The 18,282-nt window shown below is 44.5% G+C and overlaps 1 protein-coding gene across 3 annotated transcripts in view; it reads right to left on the reverse strand.

The window, feature by feature from the left end:
* Window positions 1-4,031: 4,031 nt before the first annotated feature.
* The window catches only part of LOC146205598 (uncharacterized), a 99,322-nt gene continuing 85,071 nt past the window's right edge, over window positions 4,032-18,282 (reverse strand). For all 3 annotated transcript variants that reach the window (XM_084590287.1, XM_084590286.1, XM_084590288.1), the window contains one exon: window positions 4,032-5,585. In XM_084590287.1, coding sequence (XP_084446413.1) covers window positions 5,470-5,585 — 116 coding nt within the window. In that variant the 3' untranslated portion in view covers window positions 4,032-5,469. The remainder of the gene's footprint in view (window positions 5,586-18,282) is intronic.

An 18,282-nucleotide genomic window follows, 5' to 3' on the forward strand; every position in this document is an offset into this window, starting at 1 on the left:
TTTGAACTCCGTACCAAGATCTCAGACTTTTTATGGCAATCCTCAAACGGCAAGCATAGGCGTTTTGATTTTTTTTTCTTCATCCATGTTAATAACTGACTCGAGTAGAGTGTAAGGTTAACTGAAAATTATTATAGTTAATAAATGACTTCGCCGGTTGTACGGGGCAGTTACCAAAAACAATTGGTATGAGGTCACTAGAGGTGCCACAGTCAAGTGTCGACCAATTATTGACAGAAAGGCTGGAAGTGGTAAAAAAATCTAACACAGAATGAGTGTGTTCTCATATGAAAGTAGCTGAACCTGAATTTCTACAGAAAAAGTTATATATTACCCAATCCCAAAGATGCTTGCTGCAGCTATCCGTCTTGTAGCTCCACGGTACATGATGCGAATTAAAGTCACCAGCCAAGAGAACAGAGTTCCACAGCAGATCTAGAGGTCTAGTATTTGTACACCACTAGGGAAATAAGCACTCACTAATGAAAATGGACAGTGCCCCGGAATTTCAGTCTAGAGCCAATAACTCACATCTAGAGAAGATAGCTGGAAAGAATTCTTAGCCCTGTGACAGAATTTCGAAGAAATAAATATAATTAAACCTCTTCCTCTTGACTGGTGATCTTGTCAGAATAAACAATAATTTTGTAAATGGAAATGCTTATCAGCTATTAGCCAAGTTTCTTGCAAAACAATTATATCTGGATTATGCTGTGAAGAAATGTAAACTAAATCTGTTGAAGCTGTTAGAATTGATCGAGAGTTCCCCTGGATAACTTTTAGCATCCATATGATTGCAAAATTCGGGCAGCCGCAACTGCCTGCCCCAAAATATTCTCCTTTGGCTTAGAACCAAGCTGATGTTTCTTTGGTTTTGGCTGGGACTGGGGAGAAGTAGGGTTGGACATAGGAGACCCACACCAATTTAGAATTCTTGCGTCATTAATGATTCTGTTCTCATCTGGAGTAGTAGTCCTGTGAGAAAAAGCAACAGTAGTTCTTTCTTGAGGCTGAGACCTTTCAGAAGGCATGTTTAACATGACAGGGGCTGTTCCTGTTTGCAAGGCTTGTGTAAACTGAACTGCCAGAACGTTAGTAAAACACTGACAGTAGCAACTACTACTCAGTCCACCATTTAGTCATAGAGGCTTCCACAGCAGTCATTATTGCCATTGAGATTGATGCAACAAGAGGCACACCTGATCAGGCTGACACACCTGCATAACCATGTAACCTCTCTTTAACTACTGTTAAAGTGTCACAATACGAACAGCGTTTCCTGTCTATCACTTCTAGAATTTGAAATTCCTGCGTTCGAGATGAACAATCCAAGGAATTTGCAGCATGGGCTCCACCGAAAAGGCAGCATTTGTCATTTTGTCCTGAACATGATGACAAATGACCATCGTCGCATTTGCAACACTGCACGGTGGACTTGAACCACGAGCACTATGACCATATTGCCAGAAATTAATGCACTGCAGTGGCTTAGTTTGAAGAGGATCAACACGAAAGACCAATGGCTATGCTTTTATCTCTGACGGGGATGATGTTCCCGCAAATGTGGCGAATACTGACTCTGTTGGCACCCGCATATTATTAACCTTCCTGCTGCAATGATACACCGCTACCACGCCAGCCAAAGAGAGAAGGTCGAGAGTCTCAGCTGGAGTTAGAGTCTACTCCTCGGACAATTCCCTTTGTGCATGCAAGATGAGAAGGGATAAAGCTGCTTACCTGAAGCGATCCAAATGAAGTGCATTTAAGGAGATCCTTAACACAATCAAGGCCTGGTGATTAACACAGTGTCCTGCCACGTCCAAATTGTTTCACTTCCGTAATTGTATCATAAAGGAAAGAGGCTGCCTTGAGAGCAGCTCAAACAGTCCCAGGGTTGGTCATTTTGATGACTCCACCATTCTTAGGTACCAGTTCTATAGAATCCTGAGGCAGAATGAAAGCCGACCAGGGGGAGCTACCCTGGCCGGAAGACTGCGCAGACATCACTTGAGAATTACAATCTCTCCGCAAGCGTTACCTATAAAGTAAAAGGCACAAAGGCGCACAGGAAATAGAAAAAGAGGACCAGACGCCCAATACTTAGCCGATTCAAACCTGCATCGAAAGCCCCGTCAGCACAGGCCAGAGCTGTTGATGACAGCCTGCCAGTGTGGGTGGGCGAGTCCCCTGTGACTAGGTTTCAGTCATGTATCAAATAAAAAGATGCACTCAGCATTGATTTGTGAAGCCGAGAGTGTGCCATCGATAACAAGGAATAGCACACAACAATAGAGAAAATTGGCATCTGTATTGTACAAATTATATATGGGACTGGCAATTTACAAAAGCAAGGCAACGGGTGAAGCAAGGCAAAAATGTACTGTTGCAAATAATGATGCAGGTGCATTCAACCCAATAAGAATAATTGCAAATTTCACTTCAAACGTGCAACTCTTCTCATTGCATATGGTACAATGCAGTTTTCTGCAGCCTAGGAAAATAAAGTTTCATTACAATGCATAGAGCGACATAAGTGGAAGATTTTACACTAGCATCTGGCATAATGTACAAAGCGACAAGTATGAAAAATGAACTATCTACAGCTGCTTAGCTGGTAATTTATTTTTTAAAAAAAGTCTAACACTGATGCATCACTATCACGCTATAACGCACACACATTTGAAGAGAACGAAGCTATTCGAGCACATTCAAAAAAGAGGTTCACACCTGCACCTTGCCACATAAACGCATCAAGAAGTATTCACACAAATTCTCTGTAAATGAAATGCGACGCACAGTACTTAACACTACATGTACATATGCACAGTCACATACAATAAAAACTGCCAATGCAAAATTTTTAGACATGTAGCTACATGTGCAGCTCCTGCTTAAGTAAATCCTTCCTGGCCAAACTAAAGGTACTAAAAGCTTAAAATAGCAAAGTGAGCAGGGGAGGGAATAACAGCAGCTGAAGTGCACTTACTATCTGAAGTGCCCACATCAAACATAAGGCTGCACTGAAAAGCTACACAGCCATCAGTAATTTTCCATGCAAATGACTGAAATGGATTCAGTTTATATCGGATTAAAAGCTGGAATACAGGCACGGTTGCTCACACACATTTTGAGTGCACGCACACCTGCACACAAAATGATTTCAACAAGCACTGTAACAAGCAAAACCGATTGTGGCCTGTATGAGCCATATTTTATGAGCCAAGATAAGAAGATACCACACCAAGAAATGGCTAATCAAAATTAGCCTTTTTAAATTTCTTAAAGCTGGGTCCTGGTAGACACACCAAATTCACCTCTGCACTTAAGTTATACAACAAGGGAAACACATAGGGAGCTGTTAACTGTCAGTCAGGTACCTAATTAACTAAAATTGATAATGAACTTTCCAATGACTGCGGTTCGCAGGAGTGTTTATATCAAAGAACTTGAGAGAGTTGTAGCTCCTACACAATTCAGTTCGGTTGAATTCTCTTAGCACACAAATGTCCCAAGATATTCACTTCCAAACTTTCAGCTTGATGTACGCAACTGTGCATGCAAAGAGGTGACAATCGGTGTTAAAATGATGTAGAGCAAATGGTGAAGCTAATCAAAATAAAGAAAAGCTTGATGCAACAGCTGCACCATACTACAGAAAGTGGTGGCAGAAGGCTGTCACCGCTTTACACATGCAATTATGTAAAATCAGTGGAAACATTAGGGATGAATATCTTGGAATATGCATGTGCTAGAAGAACTTCGTATAAGTGTGACAGCCTCCATGTTACAAATATAAATATTAACGGCAACCACTTTTAAAATATTTGTTAATTAGGTACCTGTTGGTCACAGTTACAACCTATGTCCCCCACTGTCCAGATAACTAATGTGCAGAGACAGATTTCAATCACCTCTCCACATCCAATTGTAAGAAATCTGTGAAGCTGAACTTTTTTCTCCCTGTATATTTCTGCTTGTAAGGAGACAAGAGAGCAAACAATACCAAGAATAAAATGGGTGTTCCAGGCTGATTTATTGTTGAATACTTTTTATTGCCAATTAAAATGAAATGAAAATGTACAGAGTGACAGAAATTCAAGTGCTTATTTATGAAATCGGGCAGGCATAACACCTTTAACTAACACCCATTTACTTGATAAAACTAGAGCTACATTAGTGATGCAGCCAATTATGTGAAACTGTGGAAAGTGAAGCAACTTAATGTAAATTATAAATTAACCAGAAAGAAAGCCTCGAGGGTTGTACACAGACAGCAAAAGGAACATATCAATCATTCCAAAACGTCAGAAACAAGTAAATTCACTGTATATACTTTGAGATAATCTGCAAGTTTTGACCAAGCATGTCTACAGCGGTAAGACCGAATGCATAGGCATAAAGCAAAGTGTTTTTTTAAGTACTGTCAGGGGGCAAGGTTCAATACGCATGGTCCCTCGAGATTACGTCTGAAACTCGAGGGTATTTTTCCTCAGTTAAAAACTGGCCAAAGCATTTCGCAGCATAAGGTGTTTCAAACTGAAAAAAATAAAAAATAAAAGCTAACATAATGCATGTTTAACAAAAAACAATTACAGTATATGGTTCTGACAGACTCTTTGGAAAGTGATCTCTTTGGTCCATGCAGAGATGGGAAAGAAATGTACACACTATAGGGAGGCAATGCTCTGAACATATTACTTCACATTCTGCACATCTCGTTCCATGAAATAAACCTACATTTTGTGCGTGAATTTTTTTTTGCATTTTACGTTAATGAGTCAATGGTTTAACAAAATAAATATTACTCCTTGAAAAACATGAGGGACCATTGTATGGGCCAACAAATAATGAAAATGTACATCAGGTAACACAAAAAAGCCTTCAAAAAAACAGCCAAAAGCACTCATTACACCGGCAAGGTTTCTCCTCCAATGTCGTAACCTAAGCACCTTAAAGGAGCTTAAAGTGGAATACCAGAGCAATTTGCAGCATAATTTTTGTCATGATGCAAAGTATGCTTTTAGTGATGATGAAAAGGTAACCGAGCAGAACACTTTTAGTCAACCAAAATTCATACCTGTAAATAACACTAATTATGGCCAATAAATGCACTTTATTACCTTCCACAACCTTTTTATCATGTGAGTGAATTCCCACAAGTATGGCGACATTGGCTAGAGGCAAGTTTTAACACACTCAAAACATTTTACCCAATGCAATATAAACAAAATAATCAACTGCAGTGGTTGCAAAAAAACAAGGAAATATCACACAACTCTGCAACAGCTTGAACCCAACCTGCAAAATGACTAAGGGCCTTTACAGCCAAACGTAACCTTACTTATGATTACGCCAATAAATTTCCAGGCAGTCCAAATGATAGGAGAAAGCTATTCATGAGAAGAATGTTGATGAAATCTGGTCAGTTACTAAAAATCAAAGCGACAGCAAATCAATCTTGAAAGCCAGTCACACAGGTAGGATGTCGTAAAGGTCACAAATTCCTTCTGTGTCATCAAGGTTGAAGAAGTAGTCACGCTCATTAAGTGGTGGACTAAGGCACAGGAGTGGCAATGTTGGGATCACTGCAGAAAGAAAAAAGGATTGACCCTTTAAATAACACAGCAGATAAAAGGCTTCAGTATGAAAACCCTTAAAATAATATCAACTTTAGTTTTGAAACAATTAGACTTGTGTGGGGAAAAAAAAAAGACTGGCATGCATAGGACGTATCCCATACCATGCCAAATGTTTAAAAGCCAAATTACAGTGGGGGAACTGACAACAAGCCCCTTGTAACAGCTTTTGTAAAAAAACGACCTGCAGTAGAAATGCCTGGTTTTGAAGCAGGAACAGCGTTTTGTAGCAAGCATTCCTACATTATAGCAGAGAAAAGACTGTTTTAAAGAAAAATTTGCTTTAATCATCATCAGCCTGACAGCACCCACTGCAGGGCAAATAACTATCCCATATCCATCCAATTAACCCGGTCTTATGCAAGCTGCATTCATCTGGTCCCCGCAAACTTCAAAAGCTCATCCATGCACCTAACTTTCTGCCGCCCCCGCTACGCTTTCCTTCCTTTGCAATCCAATTTGTTACCCTCAACGACCACTGGTTATGTTGTCTTCGCATTATGTGCCCTTTACAGTGCTTCTTCTTGATTTCGACTAGAATGTCACTAACCCCAGTTTGCTGCCTGACCCACTCTGCTCACATCCCTTCTCTTAATGTCGCATCTATCATCTTCCTTCCCGTAGCTCGCTGCACTGTCCTTTACTTAAGTTGAACCCTTTTGTTAGCCTTCATACTTCTGCCCCATAGGTGAGTGATACACCTGTTACCCACTTTCCTTTTGAGGTATAGTGGCAAACAGCCATTAATGATCTGAGGATGCCAGTCAAATGTGCTCCATACCATTTTTATTTGTCAAGTTACAGTGCAGTCCACTTAAACGATATCTCACTTACAAAGATCAAATTCTTAGGATCTGTCAGTTTTCCCATTGCCCTTATGTAAAATAAACCAGATATAACGATCAATTAGCAGCAGTATGCCAGATGCAAAGATAGCTTTATCGCTACCCGATAGATGTTTGCCACGAAAATTTGAATGCTTGATACAAAACAAAATACTAAGAAGAAAATGACGTGACTTGACATATGCGGCTAGAACGGACCAGCGTGGAGAAATCCGCGAGGATTATTGCATGCAATGCAGTTAGGAAATGAACGCTATCGTTATCGCAATCACTGTCTGTTGCTGCGCAAAAGGTCACGTGCGGCCGTATCATCATTGCCATCGAGAATTATGCATTCTTTCCTTTCTTTTTTTGGTTTCACCGTGCGGCTGACGTCAAGGTCTCCCCATTAAAAAGGGTACAGCCAATATCACTATCACCATCACCATCACTATCAGTGGAAGACGGCACCAACCACAATGGCAGCGCGATAGTTCGAGATGAAACAGCAGATTCATTAGAATTTCTGGTGGGGTTTCAAGGCTGGAAGCCTCTCGAAAAAATGCGGGCATCTTCACTCTATGATTTCAATGATCATCAAGGCTGGGGATGTCCTGCCGTTCATCCAGTTGCTAATCGGTTTCTGCAGCTGCCAGCGTATGCGCTACTGCAAGCAAGCGAGCATGAATTTCTAACTTTTTAAGTAGACTAAGTTATTTATGGCTCTTGATGTATCCTGTAATAAAGTGTTCAGTGCTCTTTACGATGACTAGCTTGTTCAATCTGATCTACTCATTGCTGATAAGTAGGCAAGCCTACATGCATGGAAAAATATGTAGGTATGTGCTTTTTGTTTGTTTTTCCTTTTTTTCGCTAATCAGACACAATGATAATCGATTATAACAATCAAATTTTCCATTTTTTTCCCTCCCTTCAATATTGTGAGATGGGAGGAAGCACCAGCCAGTTCACCGTTCTATTGTCAGACAAGCCGACGCAGAAGCTAACAACCAACAGCAGTTTGTCTTCTCCAGACAAGCTGACCGATGATGATGGATATGTACAGATGAAGATGACATTCACTTACAGTGCTTACACTCTTCCTCTCCCTAACAAAAGCGACCATCCTGGTCACAGGTTATACAGTGCAGTCCACTTATAACGATACCAGAAATAATGATATATCGCTTATAATGATCAAATTCTCGAAATTTATCAGTTTTTCCATTGGCTCAATGTAAAAATGAACCAGATATAATGATCAATTATCGGCGGTACATCAGATACAACGATAGCTTTATCGCCACCAGGGGCCGTATCCAGCGGAGGTTCCTTTCGGGAACCGTTCTCTTTCAAGATGACGTCAATTTGACGTCAGCAAGGCAGCGGGTGCCACCTCACGGTGAAGACGGGAAAGACAGCGGCCAATCAGCGATGGCCCCAGATCGTAGGCGTGTCCATCACGAGCATGTGGCTTTTTCTGGTACCAAATACTTGTACCAAAGTGGTATTAAGCACGAAATAAATCTAATAATTACATAGTAATGCAAACTAGTGAATAATAGACTGAAATATTCTTAGAAGCATCCTGTTAACAACTGCCAAGCAATTATCTTGGCTCATGAGTACCTTTCTTCGCTGCTAGATGGTGTTGCGCGCGCGGCGGCGTCGTCTGCTTTCTCGCTCGCTGTGAAGTTTTTGTAAGTTCTGCCTTTCGCACAGAGTGGTAAATATCCTAATAACGATGTCTACAACGCCCATAGTATGCAGTCCGAATCACGCTAGCTCTTTGACAGAGGAGTTGCTGCCGCCGTTGCGAGTACGAACGAGCTGCTTGATACCGGCACCGCGCCGGCGCATCCGCACCTGCCTATGTAGCGGGGCAGCGTCCGTAGCCTTATCGGCCACTCAAGCGTCGTGAGTATGCGCGACCTTTCCGTGAATAGCTGTCAATGTAGGACGCAGCCAATGACACATGGAATCCGACTGCACTCGACCCAGTCAGCCACCGTCTGCTCCCCTTCCGCTGATGTAGGAGGAGGGAAAACTCAGCCCGCACTTACGGATGCGAATTATTTGTCTCTACGACTGCCGGATTCAAATGGTCGCACTGCTGTTGGCCGAGAGCTCCCGATCGCAAAGTAGCGATCGAAGCGCGTAGAGCACCTTTGCTTCTGACGGCAGCCCGGCATACCCCTTCGTCCCCACTTCGCTTTGCGATCGGCACGCAGCCTTAGCCAGTGTTGCCGCAAAACCTCCCGAGACATGTAGAAGGTGTTGTCTCGTTTTTCTTTTTTTTTTTTTACTGCGTCAGTTTACTAAACCCGCAAAGCGCTGCCCCCAAAAAAACACACACACAAAAAAAGGATACCACGGCCGTACTCAAGCAGCTGCGCGGCGCGCGCCGTCGCTCAACTACGGCCGTGAGGCGCCACAGCGAGCGCAAGCGGTTCCATCTCGAAGCAGACCAACTCGTCGCGGTTCCTGCGCCGGCCGGCAAAAAGGTTCCTTTCGGAGCGGTGGCCCCGCCCAGTGCCGCTCCGTGACGTAGGCGAAAAACGTGGAGCCGCCTCCGGAAGTTTTGGGGGTCACGCCGGACGTGACGCAGCAACCAATTAGGAGCGGCGAAAGGAACCAGTTCCCGAACGGAACCGTCGCGGGATCTGGCCCCAGGTAGATGTTTACCCCAAAAATTTGTATATTTAACAAAAATGAAATACTAAGAAGAGAATTGTTGTATTATGATTTATGTGTGTTTCAGTGCTTGTTTCTGTTTCAGTTCTTGTTTTGGTTCTGTGGATTGTCTTGTACTTGTCTTTGGATTTGTGTGTGTGACGTCATCTTGACTCTATATATACCGTGTCCCGCCAATAAACGGGGCTCTCGGCCATGGAACAGCATCAGTGACTTGGGCTCTTCTTACTAATGGCCACCCCAGCCGACACTACATTGGCGACGAGGACGGGATAGGCCTTGAATAATCTGATGACATCCGTCATCCTATGAAGTAATAGTCCTGCCGCTTTTTGCTATGCAAGCTGCACAAGGAAGCCCAGTCGGAATGGATACAAATTTCGAGAATTCAGCACATTTTCTTCTAGTTTTGAACTTCGTCGCATAGCGAGGTCGTCGCCTAGCTAGGAGGTTGCTTGCTGAGCCACCACCTGTTGGGACGCCAGGGCGGGCCGAATTCACCACTCAAAGTCCGTAAGTTAATACATATTTTAATTCAGTAAGACTTTTCGGGAAGGCAGGCAAGAAATTTTCGTGTTGGGCCGAATGTGCTACCCTACGCCAGCCTTTGTGCGCATTCTTAGTTCGCTGTCAGAAGTTTTCAAACGTCGCATTTGAACAAAGAGCATTTTTGGGGTAAGCTGCAAATAGGACCGTTCGTCTCCTTCGCTCAAGAATGTTGCGTCAAGCTTAGTCAAGCCTCGTTGTCGAGGAAAACAAAGAAAAGAAAAACGTGATCCCAGTACAAGAGAGTGCATACGTATACCGCCCGAGGCATTCAGAAGTATTTCCCGACTGCCGCGCGCTCTCTGTCCTCCCACAATTAATCACTGAAAACTTCCAATATCTGTCAAAATGGCTTTTTCGACTTCTTTCACTGGCGTCCGTGCACTGGACCCATATCTCCAGCATCCGGATCGTCCACTAATTCCATTAATTGAGTGGAAGCAAACTTCTCAACTTTACTTGAGTCTATCAGGTGGCTCTGCAGAGACTGCCGAGAACAAAAAAAAGCCTCCTCCTGTATAGCCTAGGAGATGAAGGATGGAGAATTCATTTCGCTCGCGCCGCATCTCAAAATGAGACAGTAGCTCACTCATTGACATAAACAGCCGATGCCGCGCCAGACATCAACAAGACAACTGTTGTCTGACTGCAACAAGAATTCAGTGCACCCTCCAATCTAGTGATGGAATCGAGAAGATTCCAAAACAGGCAGCAGTTAGCAGGTGAGTCTATCATGGAGTACATAGCTGCCCTGTGTGATTTGCTGCAGCTGTGTATTATGCTTCTCCCGAAGACATGCTGAGGGATCGATTTGTGACAGGAGTCTCTTTCCAAAGGGTTAGAGAGAGACTTTAGCTGGAAGGATCCAGAGTTACTTTCTCTGCAGCGTCTAGCGTCGTGTTGCAGTACGGACAGGTGACTCGCGATGGAAAAAGAAATCTTGGCCCCTGTCCAGCCCATAAGGCACGCAACGTCAAATCATCCAGTTTCATCAGAAAGGCCAGCACCTAGGCAATTTCGTCCTCATTTTCCGTCACAAGCGCCGAGCTTTTCTCAGCGACAACCTGCGCCACAGGCTGCAGAATATTGTCACAGAAGCCAGTGGAACCGGTTCAGCAGGTTTACTTACAACTAAGTAAAAGCACCGGCAAGATAAGGCATGGAACTGACTGGCGGGCGAGCACCGAGAGCGAAGACGACGAGCGCGTGCCAGTCTCTCAAGCTTGCCACAAGGCGGCGCCAGTAAGATAACATTGCGGCAATATCAACATAGGCACAGGGGTGGAAGCAAGCTCAAGCATGTTGGAGCAGCTTTGGGAGCAGTAATAAAGCCATTTTGGAGCAGCTTTGGAGCAAAAAAACAAGAACTTTGGAGCATTTGAATTATGTTCTGGAGCAAGTTTCTAAGGTTTTCTCTTCCTGAAATAAAAATCTCCAATCCGATTCCTTTTTATGCAAGTTCAATGCCTTTCCAACTTCACACTCATTACTGACAAAAAAATGCATGTGAAGATATATTATAACATAGGCTAACCTTAGCAACAATTAGGAATAGACTAGCGGCAAACGAAACGCCTGCTGGCGCAGACCTAAATTGTTTGCCCGTTTTCACTTGATAGATTCAAATGTCGAGCCTACCACTTCTATGCGCTCAACCAGTGCCACTATTTAGAGTTCAGATTAATGGGCACGACGTTTGCACCTCTATCTTATGCATATCCTTTTCGATCATATGTCCGTGCTGATAAATTTTTAAGCACTGGTCAGTAGTGCCTTCAGGAAAGATAGATGGCACTGAAAGGTAGCCTTTTCATACTTCAGCTTTTTTTTTAATTCCTTGTCTCCTGCCAATAGTTCTATCATTCTTCGCTTGAGTAATGCTGGGGTTCATTTTTATCATCTTACACAACCCTTTTGAGAAGCTTCCTAGTGGTTGACACCTTTGGCATGCCAACCTATAACGCTTCAAGTATGATTTTGTCTGCCATAGGCCTAACAAGCTAGTCACTGACGAAGAGGCTCGATGGTGAATGAGGTCTTGTTTTCAAAGCAGAACCATTAGAATAACTCATGCAGTTTTTGCAGTCAGACAAGTTTCCCAGCGGCTCACAGTAGTTTGTGGCTTCACTTGTTGCTCTCGCTTCTTCCTCCACCAGTGATTCAAAAGGCTAGGAGGAGGTGCTATCTCACTTGCACAGTGCATTTCTTTTAATTTCCTCCAATCACGTGTAGCTCACTAAATTTGATTGCAAACAAATATTTATTATGCTCCATGCTTCCCTCCCTTAGAAAAATTTTTTTTTGTACTAAGCCCAGTGCAAGATGCGTGATATCTTTGGCCCCGGTGCAGTGACATTGCTCCCGTGTTCTGCTAAACTTGATGGCAGAACACAGAGGCCGCCAGTTTGGAGCAGTTTTGGAGCAATATTGCACATTGGAGCAGGTTGGAGCAGGAAAAGCAATTCAGAACAGAATGGAGTAATTGGAGCAGCATTTCCACCTCTGCTTAGGCAGTACAATCCGCGGCACACTCGTCAGAGTTACCCTCCACAAAATAATGCAACACCGCCAAGGCTGCAACAGCCTACGAGGCCCCCCAACGTCAGGCATTTCCAACGGCAAAACCAGTGTTCAAGGCAGCCATCCTGTTTTAGGTGCGGATCCAGTTATCACAGTGCTGCAGCGCCTAATTGCCCAGCTCAAGGCAAGAAATGAGTCTTCTGCGAAAAAATAGAACAATTTCCGGTAGAAACGATCCAAGTGACAGAGCAAGCGAAGTTAGGCTTTCCCGCAATGCATCCCGCAATGCAATTCCAACAGCTGATACCGCAGTCACACAGCCAAACGCCAGACGAGTCTGGTCACAACCAAGGGTCAGAGCTTGAGCTCGCTCATTCCCTTGTCCGCTCATCGCCAAGCAATAGTCAAGCATCAGAACTAAAAAAAATCAGCGCCTCTGCCCAACAGATTTGAGGTCGCAGAGTCTCAAGGAGAACTTTGTGCAGAAAAATATTTGGCCAGCAATGTTTACGTTCTTGACAAGGACTGGAGGTCTGGCATTCATGTCCATTTGCAAGGAGCAGAGGTCACTTTGTCTTTCCTAGTTGATTCTGGGTCTGCTATTTCCATCATTAATAAGCACCTCATGCAACACTCATAGATTATTCCAAGAGTCTTATTAGGATGTTTCAGTGCACCAGTCAAGTATCATGACAGAACTGTTCCTATTCTTATGTTGTCTTTGAGGGTACTACACTTATTGGCTTGGATGCTATTGGAGCTCTCAATTTAGTTATTGTGGGAACGACCTTGCAGTGCTTTCAGACGGTGGCAAATTTCGTTTAAAAAATTCCTCCACACTAGTGACAGAGTTTCCAACACTCTTTTCAGACGAAGTGGGACGACTAGTTTTAAGCGTCACAAATTTTTCTCCTCCGCAAACGGGTCCGCGGGCTTAAGAGTCGCAGATTTTTTTGTCTGCTCCGCAGCCAGCATGAAATGAAAGTGCATCCGAAAGTGCAACCTGTAGTTTCCAAACTACGACAATTACCACTTGCTATCCATTCCAAAGACTCTGAGAAACTCGAACGGTTAAAAAAGCAGGACATTATTGAAAGAGTGAATGCTTCAGAATGGATTTCACCGATCATGGTTATCCAGAAGCCAAATGGGAGCATCCGCTTGTGTATTGGCTTGCGTGAAGTCAACAAGGCCGTGGTACCTGATGTGTTCCCACTGCAATACACAGGAAATTCTCCATGCACTGGTAGGTGCTACTCACTTTTCTAAGTAGGACTTAACTTCTGCATACTACCAGATTCCTGAAATCCTAATAGTCATGGTTTAACAACATTCATCACACATACAAAAAGAGTTTGTTTTGGTTTCAGTAGATCATGGCACAAATTTTGAAGGACTGTTCAGGAGTGTTGTTTTACATAGATGACGTCACTGTCTATGGCATATCAGAAGCAGAGCATGATAACAACCTTCGGAAAGTGTTGACTTTCATCCAAAAGGCTGGTTTGAAGCTGAATGAAAAGTGCATTTTTTCAGTTCAAGAACTGACTTTTCTTGGTCATAAGGTCACTTCACAAGGCATCTTTCCCATTCATAATGCAGTGGAAGCTATGATAAACACTCCAACACTGCAAAATGCAACAGAACTAAAATCCGTTCTGGGTTTGACAGAATACTATGCAAAGTTCATTCCATCTCTAGCTACTGTGGTAGAGCCTATGAGAGTTCTCCTACGCAAGAATCGCCCTTTCATTTGGTCAAATGAAGTGCATGAAAGTTTCAACAAAGTGAAATTTCTCTTGGTCTCTGCACCTGTCTTGCAAATTTTTGATCCCTATTTGTCTACTGTTGTGACTAACGATGCTTCAGATGTAAGACTGGGAGCAGTCCTCCAGCAAGTGGGTCCTCACGGACTCCAAATGGTAACCTTTGTGTCTCTGACCTTGTCTCCTACAGAGCGAAAGTATTCAGTGGGTTAGAGAGAAGCACTCACATGTCTTTGGGCATGTGAACGGTGGCATGTCTACTTATGGGGTTGTCCATTCACTTTGCGAACGGACCATCAAGCGTTAGTTTCATTGCTTTCAAGTCAGGGCACCAATCGATGACCGCTTCGAATTGCAAGATGGTACAATAGATTATTGCGCTATAACTTTGATGTTCGGCACTACAAGGGATCTAACAACCAGGTGGCAGATGCACTTTTTTCGACTGCCAGTGCTAGTTCCTAACAGAGTGTCAGATGACAGAGACGAAGTAATCGCTTACAGCCAGCTTGTATCACAGGTTAGGAGTTTAAGACAGATCTCACAGGAGACGCTTGTCTTAGAAAGTGCAACAGTATGTCCTTTCCAATTACCTTCGAAACTTCAGTCTTTTTCTTTTCGTTTAAGAGATGAACCCTCTATTATTGCTGGTCTCTTGTATTGAGCTGACCGGATTGTAGTCTCCATTTCATTGATTGATCAGCTGATTGCTACAGCTCATGAATCCCATCAAGGGATTGTCTGCACTAAGGCACGTCTCAGGGAAAAGTTTTGGTGGTCTGCGATGGACAGGAAAATTTAAAATGCTGTAAAGAACTGTCCTGTCTGCATAGAGGCAGACAAAAACATGAAGACTTCCGTAGCTCCTTCGCAACCAGTCCCGTATCCACAGCGCCCATGGCAAAAAGTGGCCATAGACATAATTGGTCCTTTCGAGAAAGCCCCTGCCAACTGTCGGTATGCCATCACACTAATGGATTACTATTCCAAGTGGCCTGAGGTAAAGTTCACCCCACAAATCACAACCAGTCATTACTGATTTCCTTCTTGAAGTTTTGGCGCATGAGGGTTATCCCGAGGAGGTCATTTCGGACCAGAATCCACAATTCATGTTCTTACATGTTCTGTGTCAAGCGAATCTTTACTGTTAGTGTACTTTTCCGAATCAATGTATCAGTCAATCTTTTTTCTCCAAGGAAGGGAGTATGTTGTATTGCGATTTACCATATACACGCGTGTAATGGCCGCACCCCGAACTTTAGAAAGAAAATTGGGGAAAAAAAAAAAACAAAAAAAAAAAATTCCCGAGTAAAAGCCGCACCATGAGCTTCAGGAAGTTGGGCAGTGCCGTCTACTGTGCGGTGCAAGAAATACGGAACGTTTTGTGGTTACTGCCGCCAGGTGGGGCCCAAAAATCAAGTGAAAGCCAAAATGAAGCGTAAGGTTAGAAGTAGAATTGCCAATAAGAATTAAGAACAAAATATTTGAGGAAAAAAAAAAGTCGAGCATGGGGCCAGCGGCCACCACTTCCGTTACAAAGGGGGCGCTCCTAGCCGCAGCGATGCCTGCCCGTTACAAAGGGTGAGGCCAGCAAATCCAATCCAATCCAAGTCTGTTCGCTCCTCTGTTTTACAGCCATTTCCTCGATCGCCCGAAGCATATCACATGCGATCTCGCAATCGGAACGCATCGCTGCCCTGATTTGTTCTGCGCTCGTGAGCTGAAGATTTTCTTTTTCCTCGATGGGAAAATATGTTAGTTATACCACTCACTTTAAGCTGAAAGTGATTCACTACGCGAAAGAAGAAGGAAAAAGAATGACTGGACGAAAGTTCGGCGTTGACGAAAAATGTGTACGGCGATGGTGCTCTCAAGAAGATGCCCTCAGGAAAACAAATGTTCAGAGGCGCGCTTTCCGAGGGAAGCAGAGCATGTTTCCGGAAGTTGAAGACTCACTTCTCGTTTGCCACTGGATACTCGAAGCGTGGGCCACGGTTTCGTTCGAGACTATGGAAAAAAGTTTCAAGGTGACAGGGATATCAAACAGGCTGGACGGTACGGAGGATGACCTCATCTGAGACAAGGACGAGCCTGAAGTCCCGATGAGTTCAGAGGAGGAAGACGACGACGAGGAGTGATGTTTTGGACACTGGACGAGCCTGAAATCCCGACGAGTTTAGCGAGGAGGACGAGGAGTTTTTTGACAATAATAAAGGCAGGTACCACCGCAAATAATTTTTTTCGCCGTCTTTTTTCTCATGTAATCGCCGCACCCCGATTTTCACCCCAATCTCGGAAAAAAAAGTGCACCCATTACACGCATGTATACGGTATATGTGTTCCAGTGCTTGTTTTTGTTTCAGTTAGTTCTTGTTTCAGTTCTGTGGATTGTCTTGTACTTGTCTTTGGATTTGTGTGTGTGACATCATCTTGACTCTATATATTGTAATGAGTACAAGGCAGCGATCACTGATCGGAACAACGCGCTACACTCAGTTTCGTCCTCTTTGTCCTCTGTTCCTCTTTTCAGAGAGGCACGCGGCATTACCCCCCCCCCCCTCTTCGAAAGCGGTGACTCGACGCCGGGAGTGTCCTCAAATTATGCACATAGGAGAAGCAGGGAACACAAAGCTGCACACACGCAAATCACTGCCCCTCATAATACGGTTTCATCCACACTACATGAACAGTTTCAGCACTTGAGCACCGACGTGTTGAAGGTCATTGGCCCCGAGCAACAGCTCCGTAAGTCACGTTACTAAGACGCCGAATGACCTCGTATGGCCCAAAGTAACGGCGAAGTAGTTTCTTGGAGAGTCCTCGACGGCGCACTGGTGTCCACACCCATACAAGATCGCCAGGTTGGTAGTGAGCGTCTCGGTGTCGGAGGTTGTACCGACTGGCATCGCGATGATGTTGATGTTGAATACGGCATCGTGCGAGCTGGCGCGCTTCTTCGGCCGGCTGTAGAAATATGTCGACGTCTGCATAGGCGTTGGTGACATCGTCGCCATGACTTATGGGTAGCATAGCGTCAAACATTGTGGTGACGAGATGACCGTAGACTAGCTGGAATGGCGCAAGACGCGTCGTCTCTTGTTCAGCCGTATTGTATGCAAAAGTTGCATACAGAAGGACTTCATCCCACGTGCGACGCTCAATGTCGACGTACATGGAAATCATGTCTGCAAGCGTTCTATTGAGGCATTCAGTCAGTCCGTTTGTCTGCGGATGGTAAGCAGTAGTCCTCCGATGACTTGTGTGGGTAAGACTGAGGAGAGCCTGCATTAGTTCGGCCGTAAAGGCTCTACCGCGGTCAGTAATAATAACCGATGGGGCACCGTGGTGCAGTATGATGGCCTTGAGAAAAAATTGGGCTACTTTAGCAGCAGTTGCACGGGAAAGTGGCTGTGTCTCGGCATATCGCGTTAAGTAGTCCGTCGCCACTACTATCCATCTGTTCCCTGATGCAGACGTTGGGAAAGGGCCCAGAAGATCCATGCCCACTTGCTGGAAAGGCGCTGTTGGTGGAGGGATCGGCTGAAGAAGCTTTGCAGGCTTCAGCGGAGGTGTCTTTCGCCGCTGGCAATCTCTGCATGTTCTCACGTAGTGCTGGACTGAAGGCAGCAACTTAGGCCAATAGTACTTTTGCCGAATGCGTGCTAATGTTCGCGTGACTCCTAAATGACCAGCCGAAGGCTCATCATGGCATGCGTGCAAGGTTTCTGGCCGGAGGTCGGATGCACAACGAGAAGAAAGGTTTCCTTGTTGTGCTGAAAGTTTCTCTTATATAGGACGCGATCGCGAATGCTGTAGGAGGATAAACCCCGTGCGAAAGCACGTGGGACAGCTACATCAAGGCCTTCGAGATGCTCAATAAGCGGACGTAAACCGGGGTCAGCCCGTTGACGCTGTGCCATGTCGGTGGTCGTGACGCCAGCAAAAAAACGGGAAGTCATCGTCTTCTCGGTCGGGAGGGGCAGCATCAACTAGTGCACGAGACAAGCAATCGGCATCGCTGTGCTTACGGCCGCTCTTGTATACAACCGTAATGTAGTATTCTTGGAGACGAAGGCTCCACTTTGCAAGCCATCCAGAGGGGTCTTTGAGGTTGGCTAGCCAGCATAACGAATGGTGGTCGCTCACAGCCCTAAAAGGGCGGCCGTAAAGATAGGGTCGGAACTTAGTTATCGCCCAAACTACTGCGAGACATTCCTTTTCCGTGGTTGAATAGTTTGCCTCTGCTTTTGAAAGAGAGTGACTCGCGTAAGCGATAACTTTCTCAGTGCCATTTTG

Source organism: Amblyomma maculatum, chromosome 1, assembly GCF_055883805.1.
Source record: "Amblyomma maculatum isolate TAMU_Amacu chromosome 1, ASM5588380v1, whole genome shotgun sequence".
Lineage (NCBI taxonomy): Eukaryota > Metazoa > Arthropoda > Arachnida > Ixodida > Ixodidae > Amblyomma > Amblyomma maculatum.